This window comes from Lampris incognitus, chromosome 1 (genome assembly GCF_029633865.1).
Source record: "Lampris incognitus isolate fLamInc1 chromosome 1, fLamInc1.hap2, whole genome shotgun sequence".
Classification (NCBI taxonomy): Eukaryota; Metazoa; Chordata; class Actinopteri; order Lampriformes; family Lampridae; genus Lampris; species Lampris incognitus.
The window spans coordinates 124,403,740-124,429,615 of record NC_079211.1 but is presented as its reverse complement, the minus strand read 5'-3'; the positions used below and the strand labels follow the sequence as shown (position 1 = coordinate 124,429,615).

The window sequence follows — 25,876 nt, the reverse complement described above, 5'->3', positions numbered from 1 at the left end:
TGATTTGGAGAAAATTGAGATAATGCACGTCCAATGCTTTTTTTTTTTAATGACTGAAATCTGAAAACAATCAAGTACTTTACAGATCTCACACAAACGCACACAATCTCACATAAATATACATTAGTGCAAATTGATTGGCAGACATTAACATGAGGTTTGCACCAGGCCATATCCTAATTTTCCTTATTTTTGACAAGGAAGTGAAATGGCAGTATCTATTACACATAAGTGGATATTGTATTTTGCATTACATCATGCCACTATGTGCAATTATACTCTGGCTTCCATGATTTAAAATGCCGAGGGATGTAGACAATAGCAATTAGGCAATGTTAACCATCAGTTAAATGTCTTCTTGGACTCATGACTGTTCACACTCATTCCCCAGTGATGTCAACATTGGCATTCTGGGGTATAAAACGTAGCATGTATTCATGTTAAGAGTTGTAACACATGGTTTAATGTGTTCAAAATCTTGAACATTGATGACAAGATGGCAGTTTGACCTCAACTGTGCAGTTATGCAAATAATGAAAGTATAATTGATTTCTTCAAAACACAGAAAAATATCAAATTGAGCAGCTTATGAACAATGTCAACTAAGACATTATTTCAATTACAAAACTGCCATTTTGGAATGATGAGGCAAATTAAGGAGGACAAGAAAGGAGGAAAAATATCAAATCTGACCCAATGAACAGAGACTACTTTCTTTTCCTCTTGATGTAAAATCCTAAATATTATATGGTTGAAACAGTCACACACAGGCCAAAGAGAAAATTATCTTTCATGATGAAAGATGTTAACATATAATCTTGCACGTTCACTATCTTTGGGATCAAGTATGCCGCGTACTCTAGGTCTGAGAAACAGCCATAGTTTCCATTCATGATTTAATGTCAGCACAGAAGAGGCTAAAGGCTGACCTTCACTGAACATGATACAATACAGTCTCTATGATAACAACTCATTGGTTCTCCTCAAAGATCTCAATGTCACAAAGTAAGAATCACTGGTGATGACCATGTAACTGGCACATTCGGTGCGGGCGATATGAGTGAAGAAGAGGAAGAGTGGTCAGACTCTAGGATGAAAACCTGTGGTTTCATCCTACTCCTTTGGAAAACAAGCTGGACTGAATCTTTGGACTCTCTCATAGAAAAGCAGGTAAGCATTGGAGGACAATGCCTCCTGTAGGCTAGCTTTGCGCACCGAGTCATCTGACACCCAGAGCCACTGGGAGCTAAAGGGTGAGGAACTACAAGGTGAGGAAGGGCTACGGCGGTATGTTACGAAGTGTCCTGAGTGCATGTCGCCATGGTGGACAAGCACCGCCATGAGCTGGAAAAGGTACTCTGAGGAACTGGAAATGAAGAAATTTGGATCAGAATACATTGTTTTTGAATTCAACTTGACACTGAATCAAATGACATTTAACAACTGCTTCTTAAGGTACTAAATTCATCAAACTGCTATCAAAAAGTTAATTACCTGTAGTCATATGTAAAGTTGAGCTGAGAGCTCACTCCAGGAGAGTGGAGAAAGACAGACGAACAGGTTCCATTGGACAGAGGTTTGTTGTTGTTATGGTGCTCTGTGTCTAAAAATAAGGTGCAACATGTTGATGTTTTATTACAACACACAAGTTTAACAATCAACCAATGTTATAGTTCCGTTTTGCAGTTCAATCAATACCGATGCCAATGGAGTTGGGCTTGTCAGTGGACTCCTCCGAATTCTCTGTCTTAATGGGTTTGAAGGAGCACTTGATCCGCTGAATTCTCTGGATGGTGACATTGTGCTTGTAGCGGTCCATAGACAAGTACTCTGCAAACTGTACATGCTCTTGTCTTTTGATTGGGGTTCCTTCATTGGACCATGTCAGTCTCTGAAGGTGGATACAGAGGCACTGGGGGAGCTAGAAGAGGGAAGTAAAAACATACTGTTTTATATGCCAAGAATGTCGGAGAGGACAACTGTCGCAAATGTAAATGAATTCAAGTGCAAATTCTGGTTGGCATACTTTGTTAATCTGACAAACCAATCTATTGAATGGCCACAATTTAACAGAGTTCTGGAGAGAATTCGTCATTCTTGATAGGTTTTAGTCTGGGTAGTGTTTTGAGATTCCAGAATCTTCTTCCTCCTCTGTGACCCTCTGTTTTAATTGCTAGATATTAATAAACAACTTTAATCGATAGGTAAAGATGCCATCTTAGAAATCACAAATAATTACCTTTCCAAGTTTAAGCTGTTTGATAAATGTTGTTCTCTGGCTCTCCAAAACTTGCCCATTCACAATGGACTCTTGTTGGAGCTAAAGAGAATAAAACCATAGTATACATTTCACAAAGGAATAAAGTCACCTCAGGGGGCTTGTCACAATATTCTGTGGCTTTCAGTGAATTATAAATTTTATTAGGCTCATCGTTATAAGCAATGTAAAAATGCAGGAAAATGTACCTTTGTGCAGTTTTCACACTCTACTTCTTTGATGGTTTCTGAAGAGATGAAATATTGAAGACACTGGTCTAGGGAAACAGGCCGACCCTAAAGAGAAATACTCTTCAGAATGACACACTCTAAGAGTTTACAAACTGTTCATGTTAAGTAGATGTCATGCAACAACAGGCCCTCACTACAATATTTGTTGTCGCAGAACTAATTATTTGCTCCTGGTATTGGATGTTTTGCATACCCACTGTGGTGATGGTATGGATAGCGACAGGCTGTCAAATGAGTCATATCGCACTGGACTCTAAAACAAAGTAAGGGAAAAAGTATATGTCACTTTCCAATAGCAGGCAAAAAGCAAAACCATTTTTGTATGAACTAGCTGGGATAAAAAAAAACTCACTTGCTGTTCACAGTGCTTGCAGGACATGTTGCTTGTTAAACGACCATGAAAAGGATGCTGAAACTTCCAAGGACTTGGTATGGGATGAAGAGGGGCTAAATCAAAGTAACAAGAATTTAGCTGAAATACATTTTTTGCTGGTTTAATACTGATGTGATAGCACCATGAACTCTCTACCTCCTTACCTCGACCTCTGCAACTCATAGTCTTCTCATCTAGTTCAGGGAGACTCTAATGTACAAAAAAATAAAACAAACAGAAGAAAACCACACAGTTAACACTTTAAACTTTGATCCTACTACCTATGTTGCACACAATGGACAGAAACGAGGCAATGTATCACTGAAGTTGCTGGAGTTTATGGGCGTATCCCTGTTTTTTCTTGTTTGTTTCCTCCAAGTAGCTCTGACAGGTTTACAACCCAGCCACTGAGGATGCACAAGCCAGTGCATCCTTAGTGCCGGTCCCAAGCCCGGACAAATGGGGAGGGTTGCGTCAGGAAGGGCATCCGGCATAAAATCTTTGCCAAATCAAATATGCGGATCATAACTAAGACTTACATACCGGATCGGTCGAGGCGCGGGTTACCAACGACTGCCACCGGTACTGTTAATCAGCAGGGTGTTGGTGGAAACTATGCTACTGTTGGGTGAAGGAGAAGGAGAGGGGGAAAGCATGTCCAGAGGCAGCTAGAGAGGAGGAAGGGTAGGCATGTAGAGGTGAGAGTTGGAACTTTGAATGTTGGCACTATGACTGGTAAAGGGAGAGAGCTGGCTGACATGATGGAAAGAAGAAAGGTAGGCATACTGTGTGCGCAAGAGACCAGGTGGAAGGGGAGTAAGGCCAGGAGTATCGGAGGTGGGCTCAAACTCTTCTACCATGGTGTGAATGGGAGGAGTAATGGGGTAGGAGTAATTCTGAAGGAAGAGTATGTCAAGAGCGTGCTGGAGGTGAAGAGAGCGTCAGACAGAGTGATGAGTATGAAGCTGGAAATTGAAGGTTTATTGCTGAATGTTATCAGCGCATATGCCCTGCAAGTTGGGTGTGAGATGGATGAAAAAGAAGAATTCTGGAGTGAGTTGGACGACATGGTGGAGAGGGTACCCAAGGAGGAGCGAGTGGTGATTGGAGCGGACTTCAATGGACATGTTGGTGAAGGGAACAGAGGTGATGAGGAGGTGATGGGAAGGTATGGAGTCAAGAAGAGAAATGTGGAAGGACAGATGTGGTCGATTTTGCGAAAAGGATGGAAATGGCTGTGGGGAATACATATTTCAAGAAGAGGGAGGAACACAGGGTGACGTACAAGAGTGGAAGAAAGTGCACACAGGTGGACTATATCTTATGTAGAAGGCGCCATCTAAAAGGGATTGGAGACTGCAAGGTGGTGACAGGGGAGAACGTAGCTAGGCAGCATCGGATGGTGGTCTGTAGGATGACTATGGAGACCAAGAAGAGGAAGCGAGTGAAGACACAGCCGAAGATCAAAAGGTGGAAGTTGAAGAAGGAAGACTGTTGTGTGGAGTTCAGGCAGGAGTTAAGACAGGCACTGGGTGGTAGTGAAGAGTTGCCAGATGGCTGGACAACCACTGCAGAAATAGTGAGGGAGACAGCTAGGAAGGTACTTGGTGTGTCATCAGGACAGAGGAAGGAAGACAAGGAGACTTGGTGGTGGAATGAGGAAGTACAGCAAATTATACAGAGGAAAAGGTTGGCAAAGAAGAAGTGGGATAGTAAGAGAGATGAAGTAGACAGGAGTACAAGGAGATGCAGCGTAAAGCAAAGAGAGAGGTGGCAAAGGCAAAGGAAAAGGCGTATGGTGAGTTGTATGACAGGTTAGACACTAAGGAAGGAGAAAAGGACTTGTACCGATTGGCTAGACAGAGGGACCGAGCTGCAAAGGATGTGCAGCAAGTTAGGGCAATCAAGGATAGAGATGGAAATGTGCTGACAAGCGAGGAGAGTGTGCTAAGAAGGTGGAAGGAATACTTTGAGGGGCTGATGAATGAAGAAAATGAGAGAGAGAGAAGGTTGGATGATGTAGGGATAGTGAATCAGGAAGTTCAGTGGATTAACAAGGAGGAAGTGAGGGCAGCTATGAAGAGGATGAAGAGTGGAAAGGCAGTTGGTCCTGATGACATACCTGTGGAGGCATGGAGATGTTTAGGAGAGATGGCAGTGGAGTTTTTAACTAGATTGTTTAACACAATCCTGGAAAGTGAGAGGATGCCTGAGGAGTGGAGAAGAAGCATACTGGTACCGACTTTCAAGAACAAGGGCGATGTGCAGAACTGTAACAACTACAGAGGTATAAAGTTGATCAGCCACAGCATGAAGATTTGGGAAAGAGTAATAGAAGCTAGGTTAAGAGGAGAGGTGATGATTAGCGAGCAGCAGTATGGTTTCATGCCACGAAAGAGCACCACAGATGCGATGTTTGCTTTGAGAATGTTGATTGAGAAGTATAGAGAAGGCCAGAAAGAGTTGCATTGTGTCTTTGTAGATTTAGAGAAAGCTTATGACAGAGTGCCGAGAGAGGAGGTGTGGTATTGTATGAGGAAGTCAGGAGTTGCAGAGAAGTATGTAGGAGTGGTGCAGGATACGTATGAGGGAAGTGTGACAATGGTGAGGTGTGCGGTTGGAATGACAGATGGGTTCAAGGTGGAGGTCGGATTACATCAAGGATCGGCTCTGAGCCCTTTCTTGTTTGCAATGGTGATGGACAGGTTGACGGACAAGATCAGGCAGGAGTCTCCATGGACGATGATGTTCGCGGATGACATTGTGATCTGTAGCGAGAGTAGGGTGCAGGTTGAGGAGAGCCTGGAGAGGTGGAGGTATGCACTGGAGAGAAGAGGAATGAAAGTCAGTAGGAGCAAGATGGAATACCTATGCGTGAATGAGAGAGAGGACAGTGGAATGGTCAGGATGCAAGGAGTGGAGGTGACAAAGGCATTTGAGTTTAAATACTTGGGGTCAACTGTCCAAAGTAACGGGGAGTGCAGTAGAGAGGTGAAGAAGAGAGTGCAGGCAGGGTGGAGTGGGTGGAGAAGTGTGTCAGGAGTGATTTGCGACAGAAGGGTACCAGCAAGAGTTAAAGGGAAAGTTTACAAGATGGTTGTGAGACCAGCTATGTTATATGGTTTGGAGACAGTGGCACTGACGAAAAGACAGGAGGCGGAGCTGGAGGTGGCAGAGTTGAAGATGCTAAGATTTTCACTGGGAGTAACGAAGAAGGACAGGATTAGGAATGATTATATTAGAGGGACTGCTCAGGTTGGACGGTTCGGAGACAAAGCAAGAGAGGCAAGACTGAGATGGCTTGGACATGTGTGGAGGAGAGATGCTGAGTATATTGGGAGAAGGATGCTGAATATGGAGCTGCCAGGGAAGAGGAGAAGAGGAAGGCCAAAGAGGAGGTTTATGGATGTGGTGAGGGAAGACATGCAGGTGGCTGGTGTGACAGAGGAAGACGCAGAAGACAGGAAGAAATGGAAACGGATGATCCGCTGTGGCGACCCCTAACGGGAGCAGCCGAAAGTAGTAGTAGCTCTGACAGGTTTACAACATTTTAGCTAGTAGCTAAATACGCAATTCTTCAATTCATACGTAATTTCTTAATGCATTTATTGTTTGAGTCAATCCTTTGTGTGTACTCCACGTTTTATCAATTGAGGAGAAATATAGTCAGCTGAAGATTGTATAAAACTGGGAATCCACAGCCCACAATGGTCAGCATCTTATACATTTTTGTTTTAGTGGGAAGAGGTGTTGTTTTAGCACAGTAGTTAAGAAGTGGAAAAAGTTAAGTATTTCTAAAGTTTTTACAGGTCATAATGTCCCATAATATCAAATCCATGGTAAATTTCTGCCATGTCTTAAACCTAGACTGCTTTTATTTGTCATTGCCTTATATGCATGACTCATTCATACAGGGGAACGAAATTACGTTTCACAAGGACCTCAGTGCCACATAAAAACAAATAACACACAACAAATATTAAAAACAAAAAGTGCATTAAAAACAAGAATTCAAGAATTAATCTTCACAGACCTGAATGTCACAAGCACACATGACACAGACAGTGAGTAAGATGGTCAAAAAGTAATTTTATGGAAGGTCTAAGAGTTCAGGCTGTTGAGGAACCTCGCAGCCTGAGGAATAAAACTGTTGCATAGTCTGGTGGAGGCAGCACAGATGCTCCGATACCTCCTGCCAGAGGGTAGGGGGGTGAAGTGGAAGTGGGAAGGGTGGGTGGGGTCCTTCACAATGTTAGTTCTCATGGAAATTTAATCGACAATTGTCTGGACAAAGACGCTAGAGTTGCATCGTGTCTGAATGTGCCTTTTGATTTGTCAACACAGCATAAACCAGAATGTTGGTGTGATTGGAAAAGTGCACATCTTTCTCTACATCTCTTATACACTTCAACACGCTCTGTGTTCAATTTCTAAACAGCATTACTTTGTTGCATTTCAATCATACAGGTTTTTATATTCTACAATAGAGTTTTAAATTTGCCGCCCAATGACTGCTGGGATAGGCTCCAGCATCCCCGCGACCCTGACAGCAGGATAAGCGGTTTGGATAATGGATGGATGGACGGATGGAGTTTTAAGTGCAGTCTTTCATTTAATCACTTTTTCTGAGAAAAAAAATTATAGGACCAGAAAGTGAATGTTTTTTTTTTCGTTTGTCTTATTCCATCAAAAAGCAATCCCCCTGTTTGTAAGTCTTTTTTCCTTTGCAGGCCCTCCATTACAGTCCCTCTCCAAAAGAAAAAGCACAGCTATCTTGTCCTAAGCGCAACCTCTCATCTTGTAATTGGTGTGCATGATGGGTAGCATATCATACATTGTTTTAAATACCCCTGCCCCTTCATCTGACAACTGACTATTTATGTTTTATCCAAATAACCATTCAGATTAAACCAGATGCATGCTGTGTATTCAGTTGAAATTGAAATACTGGCCTCTCTTTCCATTAATTTGCAATAATAATTCAACAGTATTTGATAGCACTGGATTCTTAATTTGAGTGAGGCTCTTAGTGTTTTCTTTGAGCAGCCAGATTGTAAATTTAAGATAATCATATTTTTGAACACTTCGGAATGATCAGTATGCAGGACAGATTTAGTCTTTAGAAAAGAAAAAAAAAGGATTAATCCCAGGTACTCGCTAGATGATTTAAATAGCGATTATCAATGCTGATTTCACCATGGAACTGCTTTTCAAAGTCGTCGAGACTCTACAACAGTCTGTGTGAAATAGAGCAGGTCACCAGGAACAGTCGGCACACATTATCTTGTGGTGGGCAGAGTTTAGGATTCAAATCTCTCCACAGTTGGAGCCGTCACATTTGGATCAAACATGTTTGATTTTTAAGACTAAAATCTAACACAAGTCTTAACATGCTCATATATTGTGAGCTGCCAGTGACCAAAAAAAAAAAATTAAGATTAAGATTGGAAAGACCAGAAATCAGCATAATTTTATTGTTATGTGTGCGGTGCCTTGCCCTTTCATAGCCTGGTATGATTATAAGAGTCTTATAGTTTGTCTAGGGCTTAAGGTAGTAAAAGGGCAATTTACCTCAAGAAACTGCATGTCAAACAAGTGAGTGACACTGGGTTGGCGATCTCGCTCCTCCTCCAGAGAAGATGTAAGGACATGAAACAGCTCATGGGCATCCTAACATGGGGCAATCAGACAGAAATATTCAGATCTAATGGAACTGAACTAACTTGAATAAAACACAAGAATAAAGATAATATGCAATAGCCAAAATATCACTCTACAGTATTAATGACCTACCTGCTCTTCAAATGAACTAATGTGCCACCGGTACAGTCTGAGAACATCCAGTAGGCATCCCGCATCAAGTACATTTTCTTCTCCAGGGTCATCACTGGACAGGGCTGTTGAGTTCATTTACATTAAAAGTGTCTATGTTTAAAAAAAAAAAGGCTGAAAATAGTCTCTGTATTCTACCAGGTCTTGCCAATGATTGATTTTACATACCTCTAAGGAGTCGAAGGAGAGTCTTGGATAGTTGCTTGTCTTTGCATGGCTGACCCTCAGACGTTCCTGAAAACTTCTCCAGCCACCTGATGAAGGAAGGACATGCTGCTAGGCCCTGAAGCAAAGAGTTCATGAAGCAGGTGTTGCCCAAGTTCAACAGACCTGGAACCATACCTATGGACAATAAGTTTTTGTAAATACTGCATTATAGCCAACACCAATGTCCAGTACATGGTCAAGACATCTGTGACTTAATTTTGTTATTTATTCATACCTCTCTTTTGCTTCTTTCGCTCTGTAGTCGGGCCCCACAGAACATACACTCCAGCTGCCATGGCAGCAGCTATCCCACCAATGACACCCCAGTTTTTTAACATCTTGTTTCTGAAAATACAATGTGTGATAATAAGCATACCTGACAAAACTCAATCCCCAAATCTCAATTTTGACCCCAAAGCTTAAAATGTGAGATGTGAGAGGCAGGACTTGACATTAACTCTTCGGCAAAAAAGATTGCTTGTCTGATTACTGAACTTACTAATCCAAAATGGAAAATATTATCCTATTAAAAAAAACGATTTATGGTTTCACTTTTACAATTATTGTTATTTACTGAATACACCAACATAAAAATGAAAATAGCAGACAAAGTGTCTGCCTTGGTGGGAAACTCCCAGCAGGGGAACAAAACATGATTCTCTTTAGTTCTTCATAACAGAGCCACGGGAAGACATCAAACCAGATCGTTATAAACTTTTTTTTTTGTCTCTTTGCATTATAATCTTTTTTCCCCACTTCTATCAGTGTCAGTCAACTTTTGGGGGACCATTCCCAGGTACATGGCCAGGTTTAAGAGTCTGGAGGAACACCTTTATCCACATGTCTAAATACAACAGATAACACCGGCTTGGGTCCCATAATGATTGGAGTGCATTGCGTACATATTGCAATTGTAAATAGAGGAGGTTCACTTGGCGATGACAAGTGCAGGCACACAGAGCTCGAGGCAGTATTCTATGCTTCGATAGCAGATAGGTGCACCAAGTAAAACAGAATGTATGTCTAAAAGACTGACAACTTCAGTTACTTTACTGGTACTTTACAGTTGTTGTTTTTTACCTTGTTCGATCGGACAACTTCCAAAGGCATGCCACTTGTCTGATTAAAAAGTTTGCTTCTCCCAGACAAGTTGTCAAGTGTTAAATGACAAGCCCTGTGCAATAGCACCAGACAAGCAAGTGAATCACTGACTTAAATAAATGCTGAGGGATTACAGCAATGGAGAAAAATGGCTTTAGTTTGGTGCCCCAACATAATTCTAAAACTTTTCCTTTAACATTTGACATTTCATACTACACTCCAACTTCATACCATAATGATTTCATACATTAACTGGACAGGTGCAATTTATATTTAGAATACAGGCAGCCATGAGATTAAGATATTTGTAATATACTCTGACATGATTTTGTGGCCTCATTTCCTAGCTTTGGCTCCAATGAGTTAAAAGACATGCACTTTAATCATAACGTCATCTAACTTGGGTATCTTCCATACCTTTAATACCTCCACAGAAGTAACAACTGCTACAAATTTATTGTAGAATGTACCTCGAGGCAGTTGGGGGAAAATGGGAAAGGGGAAAAAAAGCAAAGGAAGATGAGAGGCAGCTAAGGGGCTCTATAGGCCGACAATTAGGTTTCCAGTGATGCTGACTTTGACTGACTTTATACAAAAACATTTACACTGAAGATTTTTGCGTACTCTGTCTTTGAATCTATGCTGCAATACAAAGTGTTCCAATGTTTAGTAATGTGTGTGTGTGTGGAGGGGGGGGGCTTTTTCACCTGTTAACACTTAGAATTAAGAGGAAGAATTTTTTAGCACAGTGTGCCAAAATCATGATTGCACCGAGACGCGTGACGTTTACGTTCAATACGAGGCAAGCCTGTAAAACATTAGGAAAAACAAAAACAGCGTCACAAATATATGGTGATAAGATACTACAATGAACGGTCCTAGGGCTAACTGACAGCGCCTGTCCTGGTTTGTGAGCAGTTCGGTACGAAGCCCGAGTGTCGGTCTTGCTATCGCTTCGTATGTTTGTAGAAACAAAGGATAACAAGAGGGAGCAGAGCGAAAAGGAGCCTTGTACTTAAGTCGTTTAACGATTGTCCATTCATCCGTAGTAAACTCGCCATCTGGCTCGACGTCAGATCCAATAGAAGTCTCTCGGAGTTAACCGATTAGCTTATATAAACAACTAGCAAGCTAGCAGCTGCCCACTGTAAAGCGTGGAAAGCGCAATTGTACTATCGGAGTCGATAACTTCAGACTTGATAAGAGTTAGCGTTCAGTATTGTCATCTATCATATACGAAGCTATACCTAGCTTAGCAAACAGCGCAAGGGCAAAAATATTAACTTACCCAACAGCACCGATCGGTAAAATTTAAGTTGCCTCTGCCGTGTAGACAAAACACACTATGCCATCTCCATAATAATTTCAGTGACCGGACATCGGCGTCGGTTCACAGTTGAAATGTAATATTTGTGCTGCAGTGTTGTTAGCAGGTTTTCTTCATGGGAAACACTGCCTGCCTGCCTGCTCGTATGCGGATTGTATCTGCGCATGCTAACACAGCAACCTGTCTCACCCGATCCTATGTCAGGTAAATAATGTTTGGTTGTATTTTGCCGGGGTGATGTTTTTACCTGGTTATTGGTCCTGTGCTGAGGAACTCATGAACAAGCTTTTCAGAGCAATCAGATGTGCACCACAACATTTTGTCTTCACTACAGAACCTGTTTTATCTGCTTTGTTTCAGACGGACCACATAAAAAGCTGTACCGCTTGCTCGCAGTTTGTACTCCGTCTAAAAATGGTAAAAGTGCAGACTGCTTTCAGTTTACACGAGGGTTAGCGCGCCGTGAGAACCAGCGAAAACAAATACAAAGTTGAAACTTTACAATATATTTTATTCTTGAAAAGATTAATTGCAAATTTCATTGTTTTGTAGATTAAACGCCTTAAAATGTAACAAATCATTCAAAACGTTACCGAGAAAACAATGCATACTTTGGTTTGTTTATTATATAGCCTTTAGGTTAGTTATTTGGAAATCATTTTACCAGTTTTTTCTTTCATGCGTACCAAACAATAGAAATACATCTTTACGAGCCCTCTTTTGGAAAATAAAAGATAAAAAAAACGTTGTTATTGGGCAGAATTATGTTGAATGTGGAATGCAAATTTTAGTTTTTTACAGTTTTCCCTCTTTTTCTCCCCAATTGTATCTGGCCAATTACCCCGCTCTTGCACGCTCTTGCACAACAAAAAATAGTAATAGAGTAAGATAATAATAATAATAATAATAATAACATACTGTCAATCACGTGACATCCGCCCTATAGTGCCTCAGGTCCATAGTTTGGACCCGGCTCTACAGGATGTAAAACAGAAAGCACGAAAATAATAATAATAATAATGATGATGATGATGATGATGATGATGATAATGATAATAACAACAACAAAAATAATCATAATAATAATCATAATAAATATGAAATAAAACATTTAGGGTATGCTACAATGGCTCTTCTAAAAAAAGTTAATAAATCTTTGTAATTTGAGGGTTTTCTGTCGTTTTTTTCCATTTTCAAATGTTCTACAGTTGTAAGATAAGTTTTTAAATCTGTACATTTGAAAGTACGAAATGACGGGCACTTCTTCAGCCAAATCATTTTGTGTACATAATATTTTGCAAGGCTATGGCACAGAAGCGTTTCCTTCAACCGCTTTGACGTAATGTGGCTACGGATGACGACATGGGACATTTAAAGTCAAAGCGTACGGAGGCGTTCTTGAGGCTGCAATAACAGGCAACCGGGCGCTTGGGATTTAATTAGGATGGCATACGATTATTGCATATCAACTGTAATAACAGTCGATTGTCAATCGATTGTAAACATGCGAGAGACAGTTGGGTATTGGGTACGTTTTGTGTGAGACTACGGTTATATCTATCACAGGACAGGAAGCATCCAATCGGCTGTCAGCTGACAAGCAGAACAGGTCGCTCTCCTCGGTGCTGAAAATCTCTGCTTTTTGTAATAATGTAATGGCAATGAGGCACAACAGAGCATCAGCCGAACAACAACAAAATGGACGATGATTTGTTCCAGCTGAGACAACTCCCGTAAGTAACCTATACCGGTTAAACAAACGCAATTAACATTTTAAAAAATATATTTTTTTTAGATAGCGGCTGTTTTCGCCGAGAACCGACGCGTCGCCCCCGTGACAGAGCCTCCTCACTGCTGTGATGGTTTGATTATCCTGCTGGACCCAAAATAGCACATCACGCCTTAAAAAAGGCAGAAGGCTTATATAATAAAAACAGTCTGGGGCGGCGAGTTTGATTCCCTTCGCTGTCTTGTTCCAGGGACGATGTGCTGTACTGAGCTTAACGTTTGACACTTTACCCGCATTTGAATGGCTGTTTCGTCCGAGATATCAAACCCAATCGTTTTCACATTCACTGAATTTCACATCCAAAGGCTGTATTTTTTTCTGTTTATCACGACCAGTGCTTTCCCCATTTAAATGCAAAAAAAACCCAAAAACATTCATACAGTCTTTCCCAATTAAATGTTTCATCAACTGAACATAGAATTTATAGAGAGAAGAATGGTCTATTTCCAAATCTAATGTAGGATGTAGAAGAATAATGGACGTTTCTAGGGTGATCTGCAGCACTGACAGTACTTCCTATGAAGACTAGTTCTTTTAATTACTGTGATTAAGTCGTCAGGGGCAGTTCCCCCCTCAACAAGCCCGTTATTATGTTCGAGTGGGTTAAAACTGTATAATCCATTTTAGAAAACATTCATTAATTTTGGAATTGTCCTTACAAGCTTGCCAAAGGGTGAATACAGCACTGGAACATAATTCAGTGTTACTGTTTATCACTTTTCAACAGAGTATTGTATTGTAACGTGCATGTATAAGTAAACACGTTGGTCCTTGATTAACAGGTCGGACCCTTTAGTCGAGCGGTTAGCGATGTCTCCTGCGGTGCGGGCAATACGGGTTCGCGTCCCGGTCGCGGCAGTTCCTGTGGTTGCCCCCGAATTCGCTACATTGGTGTCAGGAGTGGGATGGCGAGACCGTGAGGTCATCGGAAGCGCGTGCGCCCAGGGGCGTAAGGGCGTTAATATGCTGAAGCGCGGGGACGCGTTTCCCGAAGGAGAGGGTAGTGTAACGTGCATGGATAAGTAGGTACGTTGGTCCTTGATTAACGGCTTGGACCTTTCAGTCGAGCGGTTAGCGATGTCTCCCGCGATACGGGTTCGCGTTCCGGTCGCGCCAGTTCCTGTGGTTGCCTCCCGAATTTGCTACAGTATTGTGGTGAACTTTGACCATTGTCATACCGTGATGCACAACTGTGACGTCTAAATGGATGACAACGAGAATTTATGACCTTGAAATTCCTCACAAAATGTGGACAGACATATTTGAGGGAGTGTAAGCTGACAACCAGTTTTGATTTGATGTCATATATATTGCCAAACAGTTCAATGGTGATGAACTTCTAAAATTGTCAAGGCCACTCCCAGTTCCGACCACTCCAGCCCTGGTTTCTATGTCTCACGTCCTGTCATTTTGTCATGCTCTGACAACATCATCCCAGTCCTGTCCAGTTTTCCTCTGTTACACATTTATCCCAAAGCTGTTGTTGATTATTCAATCAAACTTCTGTGTATTTAAGTGTGGCTGTTTGGTTTGTTCATTGTCAGAATGTTCCACGTCTGTACCATGTCACCGTCATGTTCTCATCATGTAACCATTATCTGTGTTCCTGATACTTATGTTTCCGACCTATAAACCTTTTGTTTCACCTGTTGTGGGTCCTCGATTCCTGCTTCCGCTGTGACATAAACATGGTATTTCCACACATAAGCAGGTATCGTGATATATATATCGGTATCGTGCAAGAATACCATGATGATTATCGCGATAATAATACTTTCGATTTTGCCAAACACCAGGTGAAAAGCAGGACTCGATAACATCACCTGTTCACAAAACTGTATGTAGATCTACATGTGTGAATCTCTCGGGACATGTTCAAATTCTCGCGGGCTTCTCTCTTTCTCCAGTGTTGTCAAGTTTCGTCGTACAGGTGAGAGTACACGCTCCGAGGATGAGAGTGAAAATCGAGAGCAGGGGGTCCGGGTTAGCACAGAGCAGACGGATCTGGAGTCTGTGGCACTCGCAGATGGAGCGCCAGTCCCTCGCGAGTTTGCCAATCCTACCGATGGTACTGCACAGTGAAGCTCACTCACCCTCAGACAGCAACCCTGCTCCTCCATTTAAATCCATATTACTGTTTTCCACCGTCGCCATTAAGTCAAATATCTTTAACTGAAGAATATTTCGCATATTTGTTTTCCATTAACCACAGATACATTCATGGTGGAAGATGCTGTGGAGGCCATAGGCTTTGGGACATTTCAGTGGAAACTTTCCGTCCTTACTGGTCTGTCCTGGGTGAGAACCTCTCGTGAGGCGGAATATGTGATCTCTGTTAAGAGTGCTGTGTTTTGTTTTGGATGGGTGGGGCTTGCGGGTATCTCTCAATGAACATTATTTTATTGTGTTTTCTTCTGGGTTTTTTTCTTTTCCCCCATCTCGTCGCTGGTTTGTTCAGATGGCAGATGCTATGGAGATGATGATTCTCAGCATCTTGGCCCCACAGCTCCACTGTGAATGGAGACTGCCAAGTCTGGAAGTGGCACTACTTACCTCGGTAATGGCTACCTCATGTTGACTACATACACATGTGTAGTGCTGCACCAATGTTCTGAGAGATGCTGGTGAAGTGTTCAGAAAAGGTCTGAAATACGTGCATCCGGAAAGTATTCACACCCCTTCACTTTCCCCACATTTTGTTATGTTACAGCCTTATTCCAAAATGGATTAAATTCCTTTTTTTTCTCATCAATCTATACACAATACCCCATAATGACAAAGCGAAAAAGGTTTTGTAGAAATGTTTGCAAATTTATTAAAAATAAAAAACTGAAATATTGCATGTACATAAGTATTCACACCCTTTGCTATGACACTCAAAATTGAGCTCAGGTTCATCCCGTTTCCACCAATCATCCTTGAGATGTTTCTACAGCTTGATTGGAGTCCACCTGTAGTAAATTCAATTTGATTGGACATGATTTGGAAAGGCACACACCTGTCTATATAATTTCCCACTGTTGACAGTGCATGTCAGAGCGGAAACCAAGCCATAAAGTCAAAGGAATTGTCTGTGGACCTCCGAGACAGGATTGTATCGAGGCACAGATCTGGGGAAGGGTACAAAAAAATTTCTACAGCTTTGAACGTCCCGAAGAGCACAGTGGTCTCCATTATTCGTAAATGGAAGAAGTTTGGATCCACCAGGACTCTTCCTAGAGCTGGCCGCCCAGCCAAACTGAGTAATCGGGGGAGAAGGGCCTTGGTCAGGGAGGTGACCAAGAACCAGATAGTCACTCTGACAGAGCTCCAGCATTCCACTGTGGAGATGGGAGAACCTTCCAGAAGGACAACCATCTCTGCAGCACTCCACCGATCAGGCCTTTATGGTAGAGTGGCCAGACGGAAGCCACTGCTCAGTAAAAGGCACATGACAGCCCGCTTGGAGTTTGCCAGAAAGCACCTAAAGGACTCTCAGACCATGAGAAACAAGATTCTCTGGTCTGATGAAACCAAGATCGAACTCTTTGGCCTGAATGCCAAACGTCATGTCTGGAGGAAAGCAGGCACCTCTCATCACCTTGCTAATACCAACCCTACAGTGAAGCATCGTGGTGGCAGCATCATGCTGTGGGGATGTTTTTCAGCGGCAGGAACTGGGAGACTAGTCAGGATCGAGGGAAAGATGAATGGAGCAAAGTACAGAGAGATCCTTGATGAAAACCTGCTCCAGAGCGCTCAGGACCTCAGACTGGGGCGAAGGTTTACCTTTCAACATGACAACAACCCTAAGCACACAGCCAAGGCAATGAAGGAGTGGCTTCGGGACAAGTCTGTGAATGTCCTTGAGTGGCCCAGCCAGAGCCCAGACTTGAACCCCATTGAACATCTCTGGATAGACCTGAAAATAGCTGTGCAGCGACGCTCCCCATCTAACCTGACAGAGCTTGAGAGGATCTGCAGAGAAGAATGGGAGAAATACCCCAAATATAGGTGTGCCAAGCTTGTAGCTTCATACCCAAGAAGACTTGAGGCTGTAATCGCTGCCAAGGGTGCCTCAACCAAGTCCTGAGTAAAGCGTGTGAATACTTATGTACATGCAATATTTCAGTTTTTTATTTTTAATAAATTTGCAAATATTTCTACAAAACCTTTTTCACTTTGTCATTATGGGGTATTGTGTGTAGATTGATGAGAAAAAAAAGGAATTTAATCCATTTTGGAATAAGGCTGTAACATAACAAAATGTGAGGAAAGTGAAGGGTTGTGAATACTTTCCGGATGCACTGTATACCTCTTAAAGTTGGAAGTTTTTAGTACAGAGACAGTACAAAGTGCATGAAAAGTTATATTAGAGCTTCAATTTTGGACCGACTTTAAAATCTATATCGCTTAAAAACAAATTTCTTTCCAGTATCCAACTCAGCCCTACATTCATGCCTGTTTTCCCGACATATTTCATTGAGCTGTAATTAATACTATGTTCACCATCCTCAAATAACTCCCAAACTGAAAGAAATTATGCAGGACTACTTACAGTTTATATATATAAGATGATACACAGATGGTATGCATATATTTGTGGTATGCACCCTAAAGCTGCTGCAAGGTATTCATTTCATGTCTCATGCATTCATACACTTCTGTCTCACTATTCCAGGCAGTGTTTATTGGAATGATGATTAGCTCCTCCCTTTGGGGAAACATATCTGACAAGTACGGCAGAAAAACAGTAAGTTCTGAGATAGTCTCTGTTTGAATCGAGTGCAACTGTATGTAATAGTTCACATGGCATGTTGAATGAATTAACTCATGTTGTTCAGTGAGGCTAATACTATATAAAGTTATTATAATCAAATGGCAAACCAATACCTTATTAAAGAATAGTGCTAGAAGGTACTCATTCATTTTTCACACACACAAGCTGCCTCATGAACTAATAAAGAGTAAACCTCCATTATTTGCTCTCCAAGTAATCGATAGTCTACTACATCCATCTTGATATACATTATCCAAACAGCTACAGTTAATCATCAGAATTTGAAATACAGCACAGACATATCATAAAATATATGTAGCCTGTAAATATTACTTTTTCAGCTTGGTTTTCCAAACTGGATGCTTGTAGCATTGCTAGAGATATCTTGTACAGAGAGTCTCTTGGAATATTTTTTTTCCTTGATGGCTGGAAATCCCTTTTAGATGAAGTATTCCTTTATAAATGTAGCTGATTCTTATGTTCTGACTGTCTGTGCATACAGGGTCTGAAGATGAGTGTGCTATGGACCATGTTCTATGGCTTGATGAGTGCATTTGCACCAATATATGGCTGGATCCTCTTCCTCCGTGCACTTGTGGGCTTTGGCATTGGGGGAGCCCCACAATCGTAAGTTACCCCTCACCTTTCCATTGAGGATAATATCACAGTGATTTAAGATGGGATTAACAGTGACATGTCTCTTTAAAAGGGTGACGCTGTATGCTGAGTTTCTGCCTATGAGATCCAGAGCTACATGCATCTTGCTGATAGAGGTACAGACCACGAGTCGCTATCTCCTTTATTTTCCATTTATCCAGCCACAGTACCTACTGTATATTTTGTATGAAATCCAAATGCAATATCCAAGCGGAGCGAGACGGAGTGAATTACATTTCTTTTGCAGATATTTTGGGCACTGGGAACTGTGTTTGAGGTGCTGTTAGCAATTCTGGTAATGCCCACTTTGGGCTGGCGTTGGCTGCTTGCCCTCTCCACTATTCCCCTGTTCATCTTTGCCATCCTGTGTTTTGTGAGTATTAGATCAGTAGTTGCACCACAATAGTTGGATGTCATATACTGTAGGGCAGGATGTTGTGTTGCTGTAAAGCCCTTTGAGAATTTGTCATTTGTGATATTGGGCTATACAAATAAAATTTACTTGACTTGACTGTAGGCTAAGATGGAATCATTGTTTACAATAATTAACAAAAAAAAAAGACATGTTGCTTTTTTTGGGGGGGGGCAGTGGCTACCAGAGAGCGCTCGATATGATGTATTGACAGGGAACCAGGAGAAGGCTCTGGCCACCTTGAAGCGCATTGCCACAGAGAATGGCGCACCAATGCCCTTGGGAAAGCTAATTGCTGCCAGACAGGTACAACTTATTACACTAATATAATACTATACTCATTCATACAGTGTTCATGTAAAACCTATGTCTGCTTTAAGACTGACTTTATTTTCAAGAATTTTTTTTCTAAATGTCTTTTCCTGAATTAGGAGGATCGCGGGAAGATTCAAGATTTATTCTCTTCACACTTCCGTTGGACTACAGTTTTGCTGTGGTTTATTTGGTAAATGTTTGCAAATTACTATATCAACGAGGCATCATTTGCAAACAGGTGCCATCATACCAATATCTCAACTTATTTTCCATCCACCTCAAGCCCTTTTTTAATTTCCAATACAAGGGCACCTTGATTTGAGCCTCACTTTGATTGATGTCTCATGCTATATTCTCAGTCATTTTTTATTTGGTCAGTTTTGAATTCAGAGAGAGTGCTGTGGTCTGTCTCCTCAGGTTCTCCAATGCCTTCTCCTACTACGGGCTGGTGCTGCTCACCACCGAGCTGTTCCAGGAGGGGGGAGCCTGTGGAGGTGAGTCACAGCTCCACTGACATCATCAGGAGCTCTCAAGGGCACACACCTTCATTTAATAAGCTTACAAGTATACAAAATTCACAGTTAGAAACATATGACACTATCAACACCACCACTATACCACATCAGCCTCTAAAGTCAACATATGAAAATATTGTTATATGGCATGCTAACACAAGTCATTGCAAAAGTGTGTTGTTTGCTTATTTCTGCATGCAACTTTGTGTGTTCGTTTCAGGAAGCTATACAGAAGCAAATATATACACTTGAAGTTGTGTTCTGTAGTAGATGTATGAGCTGCTTCCTTGTGTTCTCGCTCCCTCTAGTATCTAAAGGCAATAAGATGGAGCCCCGATGTAGCTTGGAGTGCAAGTACCTGAACTCGGATGACTATAAGGACCTGTTGTGGACCACCTTGTCTGAATTCCCAGGTGGTATATGTCCACGAATTCTTGTCGTCTTTATTATGTCAACCAATGCATTTTCCAAATTCTAATCCATTTTCTTCTATTTAAGTCCCACACTAAGCTCTGTGATACATGTAGCATGGGGGATATATGACTGATTACCTTCACGTCAAATAGGACTGCTGGTGACACTGTGGGCTATTGACCGTCTGGGAAGGAGGAAGACCATGGCATTGTGCTTCTTTGTCTTCTCTCTATGCATCATTCCACTCTATGGTTGCGTTGGGAGGTAAGGTGGATCGTGGAGACGGAATTTTTTTTTTAAAGGAAACTGTGAAAATGGCAACTGAAATGTTGGTTTCCCCATTTGTAATATTAATAATGTCACTGCTCTTTTCAGGACATCCATGACAGTGTTGATATTCATTGCCAGGGCATTCATAGCAGGAGGATTTCAGGCGGCCTATGTGTACACCCCAGAGGTACGGTCAGATGAACTGTACATGGCGTAAAGTCTCAAATAGCAGCCTGCTCTCAAATACTGGCCAGGGTTGCCGCTTGTGGTGATGCTTCTGTTAGACAAGCAATATTACTGTAGAACAGTGAATGATGAAAAAACAGTTGTTAATATAACAAAATAACAGTAGTTGTAATGTTATTCTCAGTGCGTCTTATTTAGAAAAAGTCATGAAAGGGAAAACTTCTGCATGTCTTAATTGGAAATTAATTATTACCATACATACACTACCGTTCAAAAGTTTGGGATCACCCAAACAATTTTGTGTTTTCCATGAAAAGTCACACTTATTCACCACCATATGTTGTGAAATGAATAGAAAATAGAGTCAAGACATTGACAAGGTTAGAAATAATGATTTGTATTTGAAATAAGATTTTTTTTACATCAAACTTTGCTTTCGTCAAAGAATCCTCCATTTGCAGCAATTACAGCATTGCAGACCTTTGGCATTCTAGCTGTTAATTTGTTGAGGTAATCTGGAGAAATTGCACCCCACGCTTCCAGAAGCAGCTCCCACAAGTTGGATTGGTTGGATGGGATGGGCACTTCTTGCGTACCATACGGTCAAGCTGCTCCCACAACAGCTCAATGGGGTTCAGATCTGGTGACTGCGCTGGCCACTCCATTACCGATAGAATACCAGCTGCCTGCTTCTGCTCTAAATAGTTCTTGCACAATTTGGAGGTGTGTTTAGGGTCATTGTCCTGTTGTAGGATGAAATTGGCTCCAATCAAGCGCTGTCCACTGGGTATGGCATGGCGTTGCAAAATGGAGTGATAGCCTTCCTTATTCAGAATCCCTTTTACCCTGTACAAATCTCCCACCTTACCAGCACCAAAGCAACCCCAGACCATCACATTACCTCCACCATGCTTAACAGATGGCGTCAGGCATTCTTCCAGCATCTTTTCATTTGTTCTGCGTCTCACAAACGTTCTTCTTTGTGATCCAAACACCTCAAACTTGGATTCATCCGTCCACAACACTTTTTTCCAGTCTTCCTCTGTCCAATGTCTGTGTTCTTTTGCCCATCTTAATCTTTTTCTTTTATTGGTCAGTCTCAGATATGGCTTTTTCTTTGCCACTCTGCCCTGAAGCCCAGAATCCCGCAGCCGCCTCTTCACTGTAGATGTTGACACTGGTGTTTTGCGGGTACTATTTAATGAAGATGCCAGTTGGGGACCTGTGAGGCGTCTGTTTCTCAAACTAGAGACTCTAATGTACTTATCTTCTTGCTCAGTTGTGCAACGCGGCCTCCCACTTCTTTTTCTACTCTGGTTAGAGCCTGTTTGTGCTGTCCTCTGAAGGGAGTAGTACACACCGGTGTGGGAAATCTTCAATTTCTTAGCAATTTCTCGCATGGAATAGCCTTCATTTCTAAGAACAAGAATAGACTGTCGAGTTTCAGATGAAAGTTCTCTTTTTCTGGCCATTTTGAGCGTTTAATTGACCCCACAAATGTGATGCTCCAGAAACTCAATCTGCTCAAAGGAAGGTCAGTTTTGTAGCTTCTGTAACGAGCTAAACTGTTTTCAGATGTGTGAACATGATTGCACAAGGGTTTTCTAATCATCAATTAGCCTTCTGAGCCAATGAGCAAACACATTGTACCATTAGAACACTGGAGTGATAGTTGCTTGAAATGGGCCTCTATACACCTATGTAGATATTGCACCAAAAACCAGACATTTGCAGCTAGAATAGTCATTTACCACATTAGCAATGTATAGAGTGTATTTCTTTAAAGTTAAGACTAGTTTAAAGTTATCTTCATTGAAAAGTACAGTGCTTTTCCTTCAAAAATATGGACATTTCAATGTGATCCCAAACTTTTGAACGGTAGTGTAAATATTTAAAAACGTACTACTCAACTACTACTACTACTTTCGACTGCTCCCATTATGGGTCACCACAGCGGATCATCTGTTTCTATTTCTTTCTGTCTTCTGCAGCTTCCTCTGTTACACCAGCCACCTGCATGTCTTCCCTCACCACACCCATAAACTTCCTCTTTGGCCTTCCTCTTTTCCTCTTCCCTGGCAGCTCCAAATTCAGCATCCTTCTCTCAATATACCCAGCATCTCTCCTCCACACATGTCCAAGCCATCTCAATCTTGCCTTTCTTGCTTTGTCTTCAAACCGTCCAACCTGAGCTGTCCCTCGAATATAATCGTTCCTAATCCTGTCCTTCTTCGTCACTCCCAATGACGTATTACTTAAACGTACTACTTAAAAAAGGACAAATTAGAAATTTGGCCTTTCTCTGATAATCTACTACTACTTTCGGCTGCCCCCGTTAGGGGTCACCACAGCGGATCATCTGTTTCTATTTCTTCCTGTCTTCTGCATCTTCCTCTGTCACACCAGCCACACCTGCATGTCTTCCCTCACCACATCCATAAACCTCCTCTTTGGCCTTCCTCTTTTCCTCTTCCCTGGCAGCTCCATATTCAGCATCCTTCTCTCAATATACCCAGCATCTCTCCTCCACACATGTCCAAGCCATCTCAATCTTGCCTCTCTTGCTTTGTCTCCAAACTGTCCAACTTGAGCTGTCTCTCTAATATAATAATTCCTAATCCTGTCCTTCTTCGTCACTCCCAGTGAAAATCTTAGCATCTTCAACTCTGCCACCTCCAGCTCCACCTCCTGTCTTTTCGTCAGTGCAACTGTCTCCAAACCATATAACATAGCTGGTCTCACAACCATCTTGTAAACCTTCCCTTTAACTCTTGCTGGTACCCTTCTGTTGCAAATCACTCCTGACACTCTTCTCCACCCACTCCACCCTGCCTGCACTCTCTTCTTCACCTCTCTCCTGCACTCCCCCATTACTTTGGACAGTTGACCCCAAGTATTTAAACTCATATGCCTTCGGCCTTTCTCTGATAATAACCTGTCTCAAGTAAAGGCCTGGAGTAAATAAAGGCCCCGGCCACTATTGTAGAATTTATGATACATGTTTAACCATGGCAAAGTAGGGCTGTTAACAGTGGCGGCTGGTGTTAAAAGTTTTTTTGGGGGGGGCACAATTTACCTTTGCACAGCACACCTGACACCTGCTTTAATGTTCACACAGTCACAGAGTTATTAAGAAGGACAATGTATCCTATAGATTTTATCAGGGTCCGTAGACGATGGATGAATGACAGTTGAGACGAGGTGTCATGGCGGGTGTGAACATGATTGACAGCCATGCGAATTGTCCAATCACATTAGATCAAAAAACATGAAAACAATACCAATTCGTTGCCTAAAAAAGTGGGAGTGCCTGGGGCACACAGAACTACGCCCCATGAAATATCTGAAGAAACCAATTAGACAGCAGCCTCAGATCACCTGCTCACCAAAAGTTTGAGGGCTTACATAAGGTACCGTTTGGCCAGCGCCCCTCACCCAGGAAGTATAGCTATGTATTCAGACAGAAATCAACCAAATACCATTTGGAACCAATATTTACTGGCTGCTGACAGGCGCTTGCAGACTGAAAAACACTTTCATTTCATAATTATTTGCATTATACAACTAAATGATATTTAACATGTTTAAGTATATTTTCATCTGTTGATATTTGAAGGGGGTGGTGCCCCAGTGCCCTGTACTGGCCAGCCACCACTGGCTGTTAATACTTTTAATGTTATCATTTGTCATCTTTCAATGGTATTGTTTTGGAATGAAATTCGGGTATTGTCATAACATGACTCACAATTGTATTGTCTAAATCAACGATCATGAGAAATGGTGTGAAATATCTTAAGTATTATTTGAAAAGTAGTTTTGGTTTGATACTATACTTTAGTAAACAGTCCAATTTGATGAACTTCAGCTGGATCCTTTAACATGGTTGTTTTGCATAGCAAGCAGATATCATATATATTGATACTGTGTAAAATTCCACATGATTATTATGACAATATCTTCATATCGTCCAGCATTAGGTCAAAGACTGAAGTCTATTGTCAGAATGGTGTTATGTAATGCTGTTTATACAATGACCATTTACTATCTGAGCAAATAGCTGAATAAAATGGAGGCAATCCAGCCACTCCACTATTTTTCTTGAACATTTCTGCAGGTTTACCCAACAGCCACCAGAGCTTTAGGTTTGGGAACAAGTAGTGGAATGGCCAGAGTTGGTGCACTTATCACTCCTTTTGTTGCACAGGTAAAAACCATTCGTGTGCCTTCTCCTTGCTGTCATACAAAAAAAAAGCAAAGCAAAGTGGTAAAGTCGTATTCCTTTTCCCTTCCTGTCCCTTGTAATATAGGTCATGTTGGAGTCTTCTGTATACCTGACTCTCTCAGTGTATTGCTGCTGTTGCCTGTTAGCTGCCTTCGCCTCCTGTGCTCTGCCAATTGAGACAACAGGTCGAGGCCTCCAGGAGTCCAGCCACCGTGAGTGGGGCCAGGAAATGATGGGCCGGGGCTCTGCCCATAAACCAGAGGGTGTCCCTCACTCTAGCTCTGGCTCCCAGGATTGAGAACATGTTGAAGTATGACACTATGAGATAGTTGTGGTGAAAAAAGGGGAAACGAACAAAAAAAGCAAGAGCAGTTGTCCCTGTCCAACTCAAGTCCCATCTTATAACTGCAGTGTACAGTCACCACAGTGGCTTCAGACAACCAGCCAGCACAGTGTGTTTGAGAAACATGTCACTATAATTATCGTCTTGAACCACCGTTACTGTCATGATTTTGCCAATGTATAATACCAACACACAGGGTGATTAGAGATCAGATGACGAGAACCAGGGAGAAACTGAAAAGTCGCAGCAGTGATGCCTTCTTGAGAGTGGCAGTTCAAATACTTACAGCGTAGTATTTGATTTCTACTTCATTTTATTAGTGAAGCAACAGGGGGATATGAGACGAAAGATGTAGTTTCAGTCAACTTACTTTGTTTCAAAGAGCCTTAAAATAATGGTCCAACACAGTTTATTGTTGAGAGATTGACTAACTTGTTAACTTGTGAAACAGCTGCTTTGAATATTACATTGGTGAAATAGATAAGTTGAGCGAGCAAGGGGAGAGAGAGGGGGGAGAGTGAGAGAGCTGTAGGCAAGCAAGATTATCTTGTGCACACAAATTGCCTGCATTTTGCCTACAAAGCTGCTTACAGTGCACTATGACAAACTCAGCTTTATTAGTGCTTGGCTCGATTCTAATTCCACA

At 41.8% G+C, this 25,876-nt stretch overlaps 2 protein-coding genes across 2 annotated transcripts; one reads left to right on the top strand and one right to left on the bottom strand.

Annotated features, from left to right (window-relative positions):
- Positions 1 to 34: 34 nt before the first annotated feature.
- On the bottom strand, positions 35 to 11,666 carry usp30 (ubiquitin specific peptidase 30). Its single transcript, XM_056292516.1, has 13 exons — positions 11,596 to 11,666; positions 9,156 to 9,265; positions 8,882 to 9,055; positions 8,675 to 8,778; positions 8,453 to 8,551; positions 3,046 to 3,091; positions 2,861 to 2,955; positions 2,702 to 2,761; positions 2,467 to 2,553; positions 2,240 to 2,320; positions 1,699 to 1,921; positions 1,495 to 1,603; positions 35 to 1,366 (listed from the first exon to the last, which is right to left on the bottom strand). The coding sequence occupies exons 1-13, from the start codon at positions 11,664 to 11,666 to the stop codon at positions 1,114 to 1,116; spliced, it is 1,512 nt and encodes a 503-aa protein (XP_056148491.1). The 3' UTR covers positions 35 to 1,113.
- A 1,373-nt stretch (positions 11,667 to 13,039) lies between these two features.
- On the top strand, positions 13,040 to 25,185 carry svopa (SV2 related protein a). The gene is made up of 16 exons (XM_056291198.1): positions 13,040 to 13,081; positions 15,045 to 15,205; positions 15,350 to 15,435; positions 15,596 to 15,694; positions 17,798 to 17,869; positions 18,399 to 18,523; positions 18,606 to 18,669; positions 18,801 to 18,926; positions 19,143 to 19,271; positions 19,397 to 19,470; positions 19,698 to 19,774; positions 20,104 to 20,208; positions 20,362 to 20,473; positions 20,585 to 20,666; positions 24,780 to 24,869; positions 24,973 to 25,185. The coding sequence occupies exons 1-16, from the start codon at positions 13,047 to 13,049 to the stop codon at positions 25,183 to 25,185; spliced, it is 1,650 nt and encodes a 549-aa protein (XP_056147173.1). The 5' UTR covers positions 13,040 to 13,046.
- Positions 25,186 to 25,876: the final 691 nt, after the last annotated feature.